Source organism: Metopolophium dirhodum, chromosome 5 (genome assembly GCF_019925205.1).
Source record: "Metopolophium dirhodum isolate CAU chromosome 5, ASM1992520v1, whole genome shotgun sequence".
In the NCBI taxonomy this organism is placed as follows: Eukaryota; Metazoa; Arthropoda; class Insecta; order Hemiptera; family Aphididae; genus Metopolophium; species Metopolophium dirhodum.
Genome location: NC_083564.1, coordinates 2,138,063 through 2,154,303, shown reverse-complemented (window position 1 = coordinate 2,154,303; position 16,241 = coordinate 2,138,063). Strand labels below are relative to the sequence as shown.

At 29.6% G+C, this 16,241-nt stretch overlaps 2 protein-coding genes across 4 annotated transcripts in view; one reads left to right on the top strand and one right to left on the bottom strand.

The window, feature by feature from the left end:
* The window catches only part of LOC132944327 (uncharacterized), a 74,181-nt gene that overhangs the window by 42,663 nt on the left and 15,277 nt on the right, over positions 1 to 16,241 (top strand). The gene's annotated exons all lie outside the window — the stretch shown is intronic.
* LOC132945445 (small nuclear ribonucleoprotein-associated protein B) lies at positions 10,741 to 13,126 on the bottom strand. Its single transcript, XM_061015190.1, has 6 exons — positions 12,970 to 13,126; positions 12,240 to 12,333; positions 11,877 to 12,164; positions 11,296 to 11,421; positions 11,123 to 11,212; positions 10,741 to 11,059 (listed from the first exon to the last, which is right to left on the bottom strand). The coding sequence occupies exons 1-6, from the start codon at positions 12,970 to 12,972 to the stop codon at positions 11,031 to 11,033; spliced, it is 630 nt and encodes a 209-aa protein (XP_060871173.1). The 5' UTR covers positions 12,973 to 13,126; the 3' UTR covers positions 10,741 to 11,030.

Here is a 16,241-nt window from a genome sequence, read left to right as displayed (position 1 = left end):
TGCATTTATTAATTAACACAAAATGTATAAAATAATAATAAAGGTGGACGCACATTTAATAAAATATTGTACTCTCATATAGTCGTATCTAACTATATTTATTTTAATTTGTTCGAGAATTATCTTCATAGGAATCGAACGAAGCGGTTATTTAATCAAATTCAACGATTAATTGACTATACAAGCATAATTTAACAAAGCAAAAGTTCTATTAAACAAATTCAATTATAATGTTTACATAATGTTTTCTCAAATCGTTGAACTTAATTCATATAATATAATTTTATAAGTTTATGACAAACCATAAAATACAAACGCGATGTTTCTGTAATGCTAATAATTAACTATTAATTAATATGATTATTTATTGAAATATAATAATAATCGAAGAAATACGTACCATATCATTATAAAATATGTACAACTATACAATCAATATAGCTGCGATGACTATAATATAATAATATATTATAATATAAATATATCTAAATAAATGTATATAAATAAATATTTACCATTATAATATTTTATCCCATTCAATTTTATGATTTTTGAATGTCACACACAAATTGTTGAACCTATCAACAAACATTGTGTACCCACGGGAAATTATTTCAAACGCCATACAAAAAAAATAAATAAAATCAACCAGATATGCTCTGCAACAGTCATCCAGGACATCCGATGACACAATTGAAGGACAATACTCACGCCGGGAAACTGACCGGATCATCCTCTACTTCGACATCTGCTGGAATATTTGAAGACCGAGAATCACGACGTGAAGATGGACGAGAAACGACAGAGTCGATCAAGAACGAGAAACTATCTCAATAAAGCTTTGTTAAATTAAGATGGAGACTACGATTACAGGGTCCATCGCGATGTTGTCATTGGTCCATTGACTAATTCGTGCTTTTATTGTATGGCGCTTTCCGCCTTTGCTGTTTCAAAAAGAAACGCCAGGCATGTGTTGTTCAAATGGGAAAGTCAATTTTTCACAGCTCTTGAAACGGGCCACGCTCTTATAAAACAATATTTTTTTAATAATATAATAATATGGTGTTTAAGTAATGGGTGATTTTTTAACGAAGAACAATCAAAATATCAAAAATTAATATCCCTTGTGAAAATATTATTTAATTATTATTTCACAATTTAAGTAGTTTAAAAATATTTTCTACTATATATTTTATTCTTATCGTTTTTTAATAACAACAAACAATATTATTTCTTATTCAGAATATTTTTCAGAGTACCTACGTCTACATTATAGATTGTCGATAAGTACTTCACAAAACGTTGGTGCACTATACTACTTTGCTCATCTAAATGTTAAATACTTATAAAGTTATAATTCATTATAACTACTAGGTAGTCTGAATTTTGATTTTTGTGTATTGAAACAATCAAAACAAATTTTTGCTTCGAAATATGAAATTAAAAATGCATATTGTGATTCAAAAAAAATAAAAACCTATATAACAACATTAAAAATATTTTCAAAAACCTAATAGATCAGTTTTTGAAATATCGAGGGTCTTTCGCTAAATTAACTAAACCTTGTGTATCTGCCGACCAACGAGTCAAAACGAAGTCGAGTTTCCCAGTAAATAATATATAACTAATACCTATATTATATAACGCGTATACAACTATAAAAGGAACCATAATATAATTTATGGTGGTACACTGGTATAATACTTGGTAGGTGTAATTACCATTATATTATACCTAAACGGACTACGTTTACACTCGAATGAAATTACATTTGTTTTTTTAACCAGAATTCCATAGCCGTTATAGCTCATTATTGAATATTGTCCTTACGAACGCCGGATCAATGTTACGATACGAATAATTCAAAATTCATCGAATCAAACTCTATAAGTCTTCTAAAATTCCATAAATCGATTGTGTACGCGTTCTTGGAAGACTATTCAGCACTTATGCACCTTCGTACTATAATACTGCAATCGTGGGTCGATAGTTGAAAATCAAATGTGTTGATTATAATTTGAAATTTATTTTACTTACAAACGCGCGAGTGAAAAAGGAAAAATAAGGGCGTATAATAATAATATGATTGAATTGAATTTATTTTATAAATACTTCAAAACGATAAGGTGTTCACAGCTGTTAAATGAATCACGCTGTACGGTTTTACACCACCTATATAAATAACTATGGGCGAAAAATATAAATAGAGCTTAAATTTTTAATTGTTATTAGTTTTTCACCGAAATAACGATGAAATAACGTACCGGATACAATATAATACGAGCTCGACAAAACGTCAAAACAAATTACGAAATAATTGACAATAAGAGTGATTCATAATTTCATACATGGAGCTTTAACAGTTCTATACAGAATTCGGGAGGTAAACTAATATTTTATAAGAGATAATATATTACCATGCGTGCGTAGAACGATTGTACCTATAACAATTAGATATATTTATGATAAACATGGATGTAATTTATGCTATTGTTGAAACTAGAATATTTCATACGAAATTAGATTGAAACACACAACACATTACACGATGATATTCTGTTGTAGAAAATATATTAAATAACATTAACCTTTTCTGCATGCGTGTGAGTAATGCGCCTTACTAATAAGCTACAGATACGAAATAGGTAGGTACGACGTTAAAATGAAAAATATGTTCTCTTTTAATTTTTTGTCAGTCATATAATAATAATATATATTATATTCTGTATGAATTGGACAAAGTATTATCTATCAGAAAATTGTCCATGAGATTATTATACACACAATAATATATATATAAAGACGGATTATTTGAAATATGTTTCATAAATTCGTATTATACATTTTTTTTTTTTTTTTGTAGGTACATTATTCATTCTCCATATTATGGAGATTTTTACATTTTACATTTTACATTGTTATATTTTTGTTTTGGAACTCAAAAATATTTCACGTCATATTGCATAGGCATAATAATAATATATGTTAGTGTGTTACAAGCCATATGCGTTTAAATTGTGTTTTCTTTTAAAATATTTCAACTATTTTACGTTTTCTATTATACTGACGTCTGCGGCAGAGGTCGTAACAAAAATTACCTAGCAACATAAATGGTATACTTAGCAGCTTATTTTGTGGTCACCGTGTGACACTCGGCATAATTATTATATACTACTGTCTATTATACTATATGTTGATGTAGCATAATATTTGAAAGCATGTACCAGCGAACTTAGGTACCAATTTTTTGAGATGTTTTTCGGTTTTCCTTTTGTTGACCTACCTATTTTACTATTTAACTATTAACAAACTATTAACTATTGGCCAATGAGAGCACCGTTCATAAAAACTGATACATTTATTATTATATATTTTTATATTGTTTTATTATCATTATTATACTTATTATTCTGTAATTATTATCTTATATATATTTAATTATGTCATTGTATTAATTATTTTAAATTATGTATTATTGTATTATGTTAAACTGTTGAATAGGGCCCAGCCCGTTAGCAAATAAATAAATAAACAAATAAGTAAACAAATAAATAAACAAGATAGGTACCTACCTACATACTTTATTTATCTAATATTTCAATTTCATTCATCCACCTAGCACAAATTAATATAACAGTGAAATCTAAATCTAAATTATAATAACTGATACATTTTAGGTATTGCCTATATTTTTTTTTAAATTTTAATTTGAAAGAGTAATCATTTTTTCATACCTGCGTCCTTCGGTCAGCATGCAAAAAATGAATCAAATTTGTAAGATTGGTATACTTTTTAAATCGTACAACTCATATTCCAAATAACTTAATAGTGCGGTCCAAGACTATACGTCATATTATAATATATATTGAAACAATATAGTAGTGAATTATTGCTGTCATAACAATTGTCTATTCAACTATTTAAATAAAGCCAAATGTATAGACAACCTCGATTGCGAACGTCGAATTGTAAAATATTTTTCACCGCAATTTGAATATGTGAAGTACAACTACCTACGTAAATTTCTATAGAACGATTATACCGTATTGCACTTTACGTAGGTGCTATAAATATGCATACATATGCGCATTATTACTACTATTATTATTATAAATATAATGTAGCCGTGTATAGCAAGTTTAAAGTTAAATAAATACATAGCAGTCGACGATTTTAACCGCAGCAGTGATAACTCATAATGAGTTGCGCAACATTATAATTTAATAATTATTAATTTCTTGCCTTTGACTAAACGGGTATAAGAGAATGAGTAGAGGCTCGCAGCTGGTATCCAAGTATCCAAGTCAGTGAGCGGCTGTGTAGATAATAATAATAATAATAATAATAATAATAATAATAATAATAATAATAATAATAATAGTATAATAATATCATATTATATAGCTATATATGGGCACTCTGCAGAAGACAATTAAAAAATAAACTAACAAAACCACTCGACGACAATCACGAGCGCGTGTCTGACCGACGACCGTTGTTTCGGTAAGACTTTAATTACGTTTTATTATATTCGTCGTGACGACTCAGTCACCCCGAGCGTCATTATGCGAATCGTAAAATGAATAACCGGCGAAAAAAATTTCTGGCGACGCGTTGTCTGGCTGCGCTACAAATAAATATGACGACACGTTTCGCGGTGGTCGAGACGGCCAATCGGGGATCCCGGTATAACGGGTATATACCAGGGCTTGAAACCGTTATTAATTTAATCGGTTACCGCTAACGTGGTAACCGAAAATTTTTTGAATACCGTTTACCGGTCTTATACCGGTCCTGTTATTAGCGGTAACCAATTACCGGTACTAGATTCAAAATTACAGGTTACCGTTAAGTGATAACCGCTCCCAAAAAATGTCGGTTACCGGTAACCAATTGAATATCGGTTTTCTAAAGAAAAAATTGTACTACACCTTTGTACCCGTATACTCTTAATACAATATTCGTGTTGTTATAGGACTCAAGCTATTTTTAGATTTCCCAGTACAATATACGATGAGGGTGACCGGGACCATCGCTTATCGAGTACCTACCGTCATTACTCATTACCGACTAACGATATTTTATGTTATAGGTAGGTAGGAAATAGTAATGTAGAATACCAATTATTTGAATTTTTATTACAAGAATTAGGGAACTAGGGAAAAAAAACGAAGGTACGATTTAAGAATATTTTTAATAAGTTATTATTTATTATACCATTAGTAGCTACGAGCGTGTAATCATTTATGTAGCTAAAATAAATTAAACATAATATTATTATAGTTCATACGTAACGGAAGTCAATATTTATAAATACCGGTGATCGGTTCTTAACCGGTTAAGACATATTACGTTATTATAACGTTTTATGTTACCTGGCTGAAAAATTGTCACGGTAACCGGTAACCGATAACGGGGAGTACAAATAGGTTTATAATAACGGTAACCGATTATAGGTTCCGCAAAATTTCGGGAAATTACCGGTTTTTACCTAACCTAACCTAACCGGTTTCAAGCCCTGGTATATACCTATATTGGCTATTACCTGTAGGTGCCCAAATACATATTTATTGTACAGGGACATTACTAACCACTGTGTGACGGGGAGTATAAGACCATTCCCTCGGGGGTTTTTACACCTTTAGCCATATGTCGCGAGGGCGGCTCCTTCACGCCTTTTTACGACGTGGTCACATCCCTCCGACGGGTTTCGTCAGGGCGCCAAGGCGATTGTACAGGGACAGTAGGCGCCGGCTATAGACCATCATATATGTTAATATTATATAATAATACACACTATACTGTGTCAATTCTGAAAGTGTTTTTATACGGTCCCCCCCCCAAAAAAAAAATCACAATGGCGGTATTAATGTAGACGGGGTTCACTATGGAAACGTATCCATATAATAAAGTATACGCACATATAAGATGCATAAAATAATACAGGGCTTGGGCTCGGTGGTTTTTTTTCGAACTTTCTTATTATTTTATTAATGTAGGTGGTATTAATGAGGGTAATAATATGTAGGTACAATAGTTACATGGAAAATTCTCCTACGTCTAATTCTGGAAGATTATTTACATAAAAACTACGTAGAAACTGATGCGAAATTCCTACCAATTTTATGGGCAGGTAAACGATCGGAAGAAGTTAGAACAACTAATATTCCAGAATCTTTTCATATGCATTATAATTCGCAGTTTTATACCTCGCACCCATCTATACACCAAGTAATAAACATATTATTAGGTATTAAAACTGAAAAATATTAAAAATAAATAGTGTTAAATGGTAATGAAAAAAATAAATTACGAATAGAGCAAGAAAACAACATTGCATTTACATAACGGATACTTGAAAAAAATGTAAAAACAATAAAACATTAAACCAAATGAAATTTTTAAATACAATTACATGTTAGAAAATCTGAAAATGTATGATTATGATACATATTATGTTTTATTTTTATATGAACAAAAAAATATTGACTATTGACTAGTTCTGTATACATTGAGTATATACATGTGATTTAGAAAAAAAACAATTTTTAACCAATCCAACAATGATAATTTGTTGTCAGTCCTAAGTCTGTATTACAATTGGGAAGGAAAATTGAGAATTAATAGCTAATTTAAGTTATTGAGTGCATGTATATGAAAATTATAGAAAATATGAATTGTATATATTATTTTATGTTGTACATAAATTATTATACATATTATATACATTACATATTACATCACATATCATTTTGTGCGCAATCGTGTTGTGATTTTATCAGGTAAATAGGGGTCGGGGCGCAATCGTTTTCCAAATTTGGCACGCAATCGTGTTGTAGCCTTAAAATAAAACTTAGTTTTGTAAAATGTAGAAATATATATTATAAACAGGTAGGTACTTATTTAAAATAAGGTTTTTAGATTCCTGCAGCAAGTGTCAAATATCATAGACACAATTTCAGTTTTTGCTTTGGAGAGGCTTTACATATTTAAATGAAACGGCTAAACCCCTCCAAGTGCCCCCTTCCCAAATTGCACCTATGGTGCTAATAGGTGACGGGACAAGTTTAATTTTCTGAGTAGAGCAAAAAGTGTCTGAAAGAATCCAACTATCTCCGTGGACGTGTTGACCAGATTTTTATGGGGGACATTTTGATCCGTTTTGTTAAACATTTTATTTATTTATTAGGTAGCTAAAAATATGCTGACACTTAGATAATGTATTTATGTACTATGCACAATGATGAGGAACCATATAGGAAACCGTTTTTTGTAAATTACAATTTACTGGTATTTATAATCAATAGTACTACCTATATATCATCTATTGCCTACAACCATTTAACATTAGGAATTAGGACTTGATTTCATTGGATCGTGTTAGATCTTTAGCTTCTGTAGGATCTGATTATAATTTATATTAAATATGAGGGTAATACGAAACTATAATTCGATCTGTTACGGAAAGTACCTCCATATAAATAACAGTGAATAAAAAATTAAAAAGGATTTTTTTTTTAAGTTACGGAGTGGTTACTATAAACGGATATTGATCATCAATAGGGTCAATTAGATCCTTTCAGTGATTTTTTATTCGTTTAGGAATTTAAATTGTCTTACAAAACGGATTAAAATGTCTCCAAGAACAATTTGATCTTTTAGGGGACGGTTTGATACACTCATAATTTTTTTTTTCCGATTTGTTGATCCATGTCTTGGGATCAAAATGTCACCTTTCCAGTTCCAACTGCAAGTCTATTTTAATGTATAATACACTCATTATTTAAAAAACTACTAAACTACTTTTAAAACAAAATATACTTTATTCTATTTGTTATTGTTATGTTATTATTAGCTGTTACTTTTATAACGATCAAATGCAATTTATTTATTATTTACAAATCAAGGTAGTAGTTTTACAATGGTGTTTATTTTTTTTTTTTACACTGTATACAAAATGTCTACCGGAAGGAGTGCTTTGATTTCAACATAATATAGTACCTTATCTTTTAGCAAATTGGATCAAGATGGTACTTTAGAGAGGTCATTTTTCGATTTTCTCAACAGTTATTTAGTGCCACGGGAAAAACAAAAACTACTGACAAATCACGAAAAACCGCTTAAAATGGGATTTTAATTTCCAACGATTTGTGTATCATTGTAACAACGAATAAAAAATTATAATATTATAATATTAATTCAACTTAAAGGCTATAATAAATAATAAAAATTTTAAAAAATCCAGACTGATAAACCGTCTTCGCTCAGAATCGTTTTTCTTATACAATGATATTATATCATTGAGTTCAAGTTTATTACAATCCATTATACATTGACCCACTTGTAACCTACTATACACCAGAGCGACATCCACTTACCCGCTTTTTAATTTTTTATCCAAAGCAGAATATTTTTTTTTTTGAAATATGTATAATATGTATATAACTTTTGGACGTATATGAGTTATAATAGTATTTAGGTGAGCGTGTAGTGTACGGTGTATCCTGAAATACCATAAATGAAATATGTTTTCTATAAAAATAACCCATAAGAATCGATGCATGAAACTGTAAAAGCTCTTACAGTTATCAGTAGGTATCAGAAGAGTCGAATTATTTGTATAATGTATAGAGTAGAGCTCGAAAAATATTTGCTACTAAATTTTGGAAATGCGTGTTTGATGCTTCGAGAATTCTCGGGTGGCGACTGGCGAGAATCCCCGGATGATAAATATAGTGAATTTAAGTATTTTTCGATGCCTTAATATTCTAGTTTTTATTTGTGCGTGTTATCAAATTACGATTACGATATTTTAATTAATTCTATTCTAATCGGTTTACACTGCTTTCCTTTATTTTACCCCTGGGATTTGATCAAGAGTTATGAGTCATAACGGAAAGCATTTGCATTTTAAGCCATACTAGCTATATCATATATTATTCGACTTTACCAGTTCCGGCCCTCTCTTGATTCAAAACGTTCGAATCTATTATACTTACTCCCTCCCAGTGATTATTACTCAACACAATGAGTTTCTTTTACACTTTCAAGTTCCGACCCGATCATAACCACCGGCCCTTATTTAATTTAGTTATTGTGTTTTGTACGTCTTGTTTTGCGATATTACTCTCAATGAACTGACAACCTAAATTCAAATAATATAAGTTTATAACAATTAATAATATAATTCATATAAATAAAACGTATCGGCAACTAAATAGAAATTTTACTATGTTTATTTCGAAACAATATAGTGAGTGTTTTAAGTGTAGTTAGTAACTATAGGTCACATAGTCACTTAGTCAATGAAAATATGTATACCAAAGTCAATTAATATAGTATAGGTAGGCATCTAAAAGGTACAACTTACTGTCATTAAGCGTCAATATAACGATTTAAAGTTTGTCATATTAGTTACCAAATATAATATTAATGCCATTGCTTCAATGAAAATATTTCTTTGGTACCTATTTATCTTGTACTTGTGTGTTCTAAATTGTAGTTATACCTCTATAAAAGTAATAATTATTAGTGTTAGTGTTCTAAGTACCTAAGTACTAACTACACTAAGATATTTTTATATGTTACAGAAGTAACAAGTTTTATACAAGTTAGCTTTTACTTTCAAGTATTTCATAGGTTTATTTTGTAAATTTGTACTAAATGCTAACCTGCTTTTTTCTTCATAATGTTGATATGATTGTGCAAGCCTAAAAATAAATGTTTTCACCTAATTCAAGTTCAGTAGATTATAAACTAACACAAAAACAGATATCAAAGTATCCAAATAAATGTAAATAATGAATTATTTAAACAAACAGCAGTAAAAACTGAATTTAATTAAATTCTAACATTTTAATAGATTCAAGTTTATCAGAATACTTTAATAAATATAAATTATTAGTTTGCAACTATATACTTAAATATAAAACTTGTTTAAAAACACAACAATCATATATAACAAGATAAAACTGCCAACAAGTTCATAAATTCCTAGCTTCGATTTTTTATAGTAAAAGAAAATGTATTTTGGTAAATATACCATTATTACAATACATCTTGACATATCAGTGAATCTATTTATATTATTCCAACTGCCACGTATACATTATCTAAATCTATGTAATAAATTATATTTTGTGATGCTAGTTTAGCATTTATTGTTCCACACCAATCATTACAATGTTTGTGTTAGATTGAATTTGTATCATTTTTAAAATGATTTTATTGGGTTTGGTTCTACAGTTTTAAGTTTAAAATTAAAATGTCAATAGGCAATAGCTATATTCAAACCATAATAATGTTTTAAAATATTTGTAGATAAAATATCAGTAGTTTATTTAAGACTTTATAGTTTAAGTTATATCTGCTACACAACACTAAATGAAAAAAAAAACATTTATTTATAAAAAGTTTTGGAATATAAATGAGATATATTAAAACAATTACAGACATTTTTATTCTATACTAATAATATAACTAGTTTTTTTTTACACTTTGCTGCAATGACTCTCTTTGATTAAATTTTTAAATGTAGTTTATAAATGATAAAATTAAAAATAATATTACAACACAATTTGTGAGCATTTATAGTCATTTATGTACATAATTATGAGCAAGTAAATTAATGCTTGCCAATATAATGTATGGAAAGTAGTTTTAGTTTTTAAAAATATACATGCAATAAACAGGAAAATAACTATTAAATAAAGCCCATGAATAAAAAAAAACCAACAAAGATTAACCAAAATAAATAACCAATAGACATTGATTGTTTTGTAGATTTTTACCTGTTCAATTTCACACTTATATTTTATATATACAATATAATATTATATTATATACTAGTATATGGAATCATAGTATGTTATCATTAGAAGTTATTAATTTAAAAGAATTTACAATATTAAATAAAATGTGTTGTTGAACTTCACTAGCTTATGAAATTGGTAATACAATTATTGAATGTTATGCGATGATTATTTATTTAGTCATATCAAATCTTCAGTAGATAACATCAGTATTACACACTAATATCCTCTTGGACCAGCTGGAGGACCTAAATAATAATTTTTGTATGTAGAAAAAATGTTGATCAATTTTAATATACAACACTACTTACCTCTCATCATAGGTGGAGGACCACGCATGTTATTGGTTGGCATTGGTGGTGGTCCACCTCGACCCATACCAGGCATTGGTGGCATACCAGCTAAGACATAATTAAAATATTATTAAATACATGATTAATTTAATGACATGTACTAAATAATGTATATTTAAATATATGCATACCCATCATGCCTGGTGGAGGAGCCATCATTGGTGGACCTCTTATTGGTGGTTGAGCGGGAGCACCTCTAGTTGGTGCCATTGCAGCTGGCGAAGGACCTCCAACACCTCTCACTGGTCCTTGTAAACCTATAAGTATAAATAAGATAAAACAACTTAGAACTCTAAAATAAATAAAAAGAATTTATGACACCAAAATATTTTGTGAATACTTATAAATATAAATAATAATCATATAATAATATATTAACAACAATTTAATTTCTAAAATAGTTAAATAATTTAGAAGAAAAATCAAACTTAAAAAATATGTATTTAAAATATATATTATGTATTATCATTCTATAACCTACGAATAGACGGTAATTTTTTAAAAAATTACATTAAGTATTTTAATAGTTATTTGTATAACTATAATAGGTACTAACCAAAAATAATATTTAATGTTCAATAAAAATAACAGCAAAAATTAAAATATTTTTTAATTAGGTACCTAAATAAAGACTAACCTATGGTTTTCAAAAAATATAAAATCTAATTTACTAAATTTGAAGAACAATAAATATATAATTCTAAAATATTACCAGGTGTAGCTGCTGATGGTATGACAGAAGGCATCCCTCGTCCGGCAGCACGGCTAGATCCTGGACCACCACCACCACCTGGTAGTGGCACTCTTGGAAGACCTTCCTCGGGTGGAGGGGGTCCTTCGATAGTTATAGATACTATATTTTGTCCACGTAATAAAACGAAACCAAGTACACGCTTTTCTTCTCTTGGTTCTGCGGGTATTGTAGGTACTTTGGCTTTACTTTTCAGTCTACGAAATTCTTCACAGTCGGCCAAAATCAAGTTCATATGTTTATCGAAGGCTATGAAACACAAAAATGTTAGCGAAACGATCAAACGTAAACAATTTTATTAATTATAAAAGTCGAATAATATACCTTTAAATGTGCCAATGAACATTCTGGAATCTTGTAAGATGACGCGCACTCTGTAGTTGATGTGCTGCATCATCTTGTTATTCTTTGTGACAGGCTGTAAGCAGTAAAATTATATTCATGAAACAAGACACATTGCATAAAGTAAACCCATTAACGATACATAGAATTAAAATATTATCAAATAGAACAAGCAGAAATAGAATACATTTGTTGATGGTTAGTATAGAGAAACAAGTCTGTCCAATAACTGAACCGGTGTAACCGTGTCGAGCCATTAATGGTCTTAAACCGTACACGGTTCGATCTACCCAGCACAAACAATTCGCAATTGCTCGAAAACATTCAACGGTTAAAATTTTTTCTTGGCCTTTGAAATGCTTGTAACTTGTTTGACAACATTTTTAAGTTAAATTAATTTTTATTCCCGTTGAGATTCGATTTATCGAGACTCGCCAGCATTCGATTTCGAACCAATGAGAGCGAGTACAAGACCAATCTGTCCGTCAAAAACCACGTTAAACAGACGTCAAACGTCCGAATAGAAGTCGAACGGATGCGAAACGCACAAACATTGTATCATCAATATTATGTGGGTATTTTCTATGAAATTCTGTCGAAGGAAAATCTATCGCGACGTTTTGGATTTCGCATACACGAGTAGTCGTATCACGGACAATACACGACAAGTCGTCAGAAACTGAAAAAAGAGTTGTGCGGTTAAAATACTCACCATTTTTGCGGGTTGCGTGTCACAGGAGTACGGGACTGAATTCGAAGCAGATTCGGAGTTTAAACGTTTTTAAACGTACGGCTTTCGGATTACTGTCCGGCACTTTAGTATTTACCTAATACCTAACCAGTAAACAAACGCGGAAACGCCGTCGGTCGCGCACTACGGGCTTGAAGTGAGGCGCGTCGGTGTTCGCCGCGCGCCTAGTTACGGAAACGGATCGGCGTTGGCAGGGCTGCCAACGCGAGCCCACGACCGACGACAATCCACGATTGTACGGCGTTGATACCGATTATTATTATTATTATTATTAACTTAAAAGTTAAAAGTTACAATAATAATAGTTGTACGTGATTCGACGACACGTTGTACACTAATAATCGTAACTAGTAAGTTAGAGTCGTTAATAAGTCTACTTATTTACACTATATTTTATATGCTAACATTTCTATTTGGGTAACCTGATAGGTATCCGATTAATAAAATATAAATAATGATTATTTTACAATTCATTGCTTTTGGTAAGTACCTGTACGTTGATAAATATACAAATATTACAATGTGTTTGTAGTCACTAAATTGGATTATGATGAGAGGTGTTGTCGTGTGCAGAATTTGTATTGGGTACACGCCTTTTTTAAGTATAAATAAAAGTTAGGTGCTTTGTCATCCTCTTTTTTACCATTTATCAATTAATGTTCTCACGTCTTTTAAACATTTGTCTTTATCTATAAAAAAAAAAAGGTCTATTACACCATGACGCTGCGTTTCATTTTCACCAAGACGCATATCAACATCGGTGTTTGAAAGGCACATATTAATATCCGTGTATGTCAATAATGAACATTTTAAAACGTTGTACTACACGGAAACGTACTATTGCCTATATATTACGCCGTGCAACACGTGTGTGGTTTAATATTTAAGACTCTGAATGAATGGCCAGGGACTGAGAAATGTCATGGGTATACGGTGGTTTTATCCGTACCTGTTTATTTATTGGACACACTTTAGAGTAGAAGTGGAGTTTTAAAAGTTTCGAGTAGTCCTGCGGTCCTGTCTATCGATTGGGAGTTTGAATTTGTACCAAAATGGATGGTCCATTTCCCGAAAAGGATATACAACGTACTCGCGGAATAAAATAAAATAAATAAACGGTTATAATATTTAATGTAAAAGTAGGCTCGCAAGTATCCGCAAAGATGGTCTAACGTTACTATACATTTTTTTTTAAAAAATAGTAATTATAATATTTGAAACAATCAAATAAAAAAAATTGAAATATATATAACACGGTCACGCAACTTTAAATCGTTCTTTATGCATTCACATACAAAAAAACAATATTATTATTATTTTGACAACAAAAATAATATTTTTAACTCTGGTTAAGCTTAGCAAGAATTAATTAGTAAGTATCTGAACTCCACGGGGTGTCGCCAATGGGCAACTTCCCCCTCCTGTAAATCAATTTCCATCACATTTACTTATTGTATAACTTGTAAATACAGATTGTGAATATTATGTTTTGTTCAATGAAAAAAAAAAAAAAAAAGGTAAAAAGTATCTGAACTAAATTTTTATAAATTATAATCAACAAAAATATGAATTAAAAATATTTTAGATATTATGTTGTTTGTTTTAGAATTGTGATTATTGTGATAAATAAACATGTAAATACTTTTAAATTAAAAAATGTGACAACATCAATCAATATTGTGATATTTTTTTAGTTTTTATGTTTATAATGATTTTTCATCATCAATTCTATTGGTATTAATGTATTATATCTATACTGGTGCCAACTTAGTCCATAGTCGTAAAAAATAATTAATAAATATTTTTCAATGAATAACCTTGATATATAAAACTGCTTATTGTACACAAATTATTCTTTAAAACAAAAATACAGTATTTCTAAACCACTAAACTTTCTCACTTCCGTTAAAAATCTAAATAAAAAACTAAAGTAAAATTACTTATTACAATATGCATTTCTGAACTTCAACTTTTTCTAGTAATAAAATGTAAAACATGTGTTGTAATATGCCCTAAATTGTTGAAGTATCACTCATTGTTCAACAAATTATCCAAGTAGTTTTAAAAAATACTGTATCGGCTTTAGTTTATTTTAATATATTTAATAATAATATGCAAGTTTTTTAAGACTAATAAATGGTCAGTGAATAGTTATTGAAGTCAAAAAATTCTATATAGACCACATTCTAAGTACCTATAAATGAGTACACAATTAATAATTTAAATTAAGAAAAATTCCAAAATTTTAAGCAACTAGAGTATTTTAAACCAAAATATGTATTGACAAACCTGCAAAAGTTACAGTGAATTGGGTAGATAGGTAATTATTTTGTTTTGTATAAACATATTATTATAGTCGTACCTATAATGATTTAGGTTTCAATATGTGATTTATGTATCTTATATCATTTTGTATCTGTGGTAATATTTTGTGCATGTATTATGTACCTCTATACTATATATTTTACACTTGCGTATAAAATCTCAGTCCGCAAATAATTCGAATAAATTATTGAATGTCCCATGATAAGGAAATAAATAATTCGTGAACTCTAGTAGGTTTACAGATAGTTTCTTTCAAGTTTCAACAGTTGTGAACTTTATGGCTCCCCTAAGGGTTACAATAATTCACTCAAATGGTATTTTATTTCGCTGAGTTGCCGAAGTGGCGAAGTGTTAACACGTGGAGTAAATCGGAACCCCGAAAGAACTCTTACACTCCAAAATGAATAATGTAGACGTAATCTACTCAATTGATGTATATTTTCTTATTCTTGATTTCCAACCTTGATTCCATATCAAATATATTTAATAATAAAACTTTAAATAATTATTAATTAGAATACTAAATATTCGTGTGTAGTCGATCGTCGATGCATGTATAATACGCATACCCATAACCCATTGAGCCTCGGATGCATTTTCATAGTCAAACATTTCAAAACGATTTGCTGATTTTTATTTATTTGTTCCTACATCATTTAGCGTGATTATAACCATAAGAAGATAAATAATATACAAAGATCAAAATATATTAAAGATTAGCTAATTTAGTTAAAACCACGTCCTTCTAATGGAATTATATAATACTATAGGAATAAAAAAGAAAGTAAAACATTAATTACAATACATAGGTATAACACGTTGTAATAGATTATCGTCAATTTATAACAACAGGTGAACCACTCTGTAAAATATTTTTTTATTATGTGTAGGTAGTAGAATATTAATGA

Bases quoted from the DNA above. Each gene is read 5' to 3' on its own strand.
- LOC132945445 (XM_061015190.1), bottom strand. The intron at 11,422-11,876 runs GTAATATTTTAG...TTATACTTATAG, and splicing joins ACCATCAGCAGCTACACCTG to GTTTACAAGGACCAGTGAGA. The intron at 11,060-11,122 runs GTAAGTAGTGTT...ATTATTATTTAG, and splicing joins TCCTCCACCTATGATGAGAG to GTCCTCCAGCTGGTCCAAGA.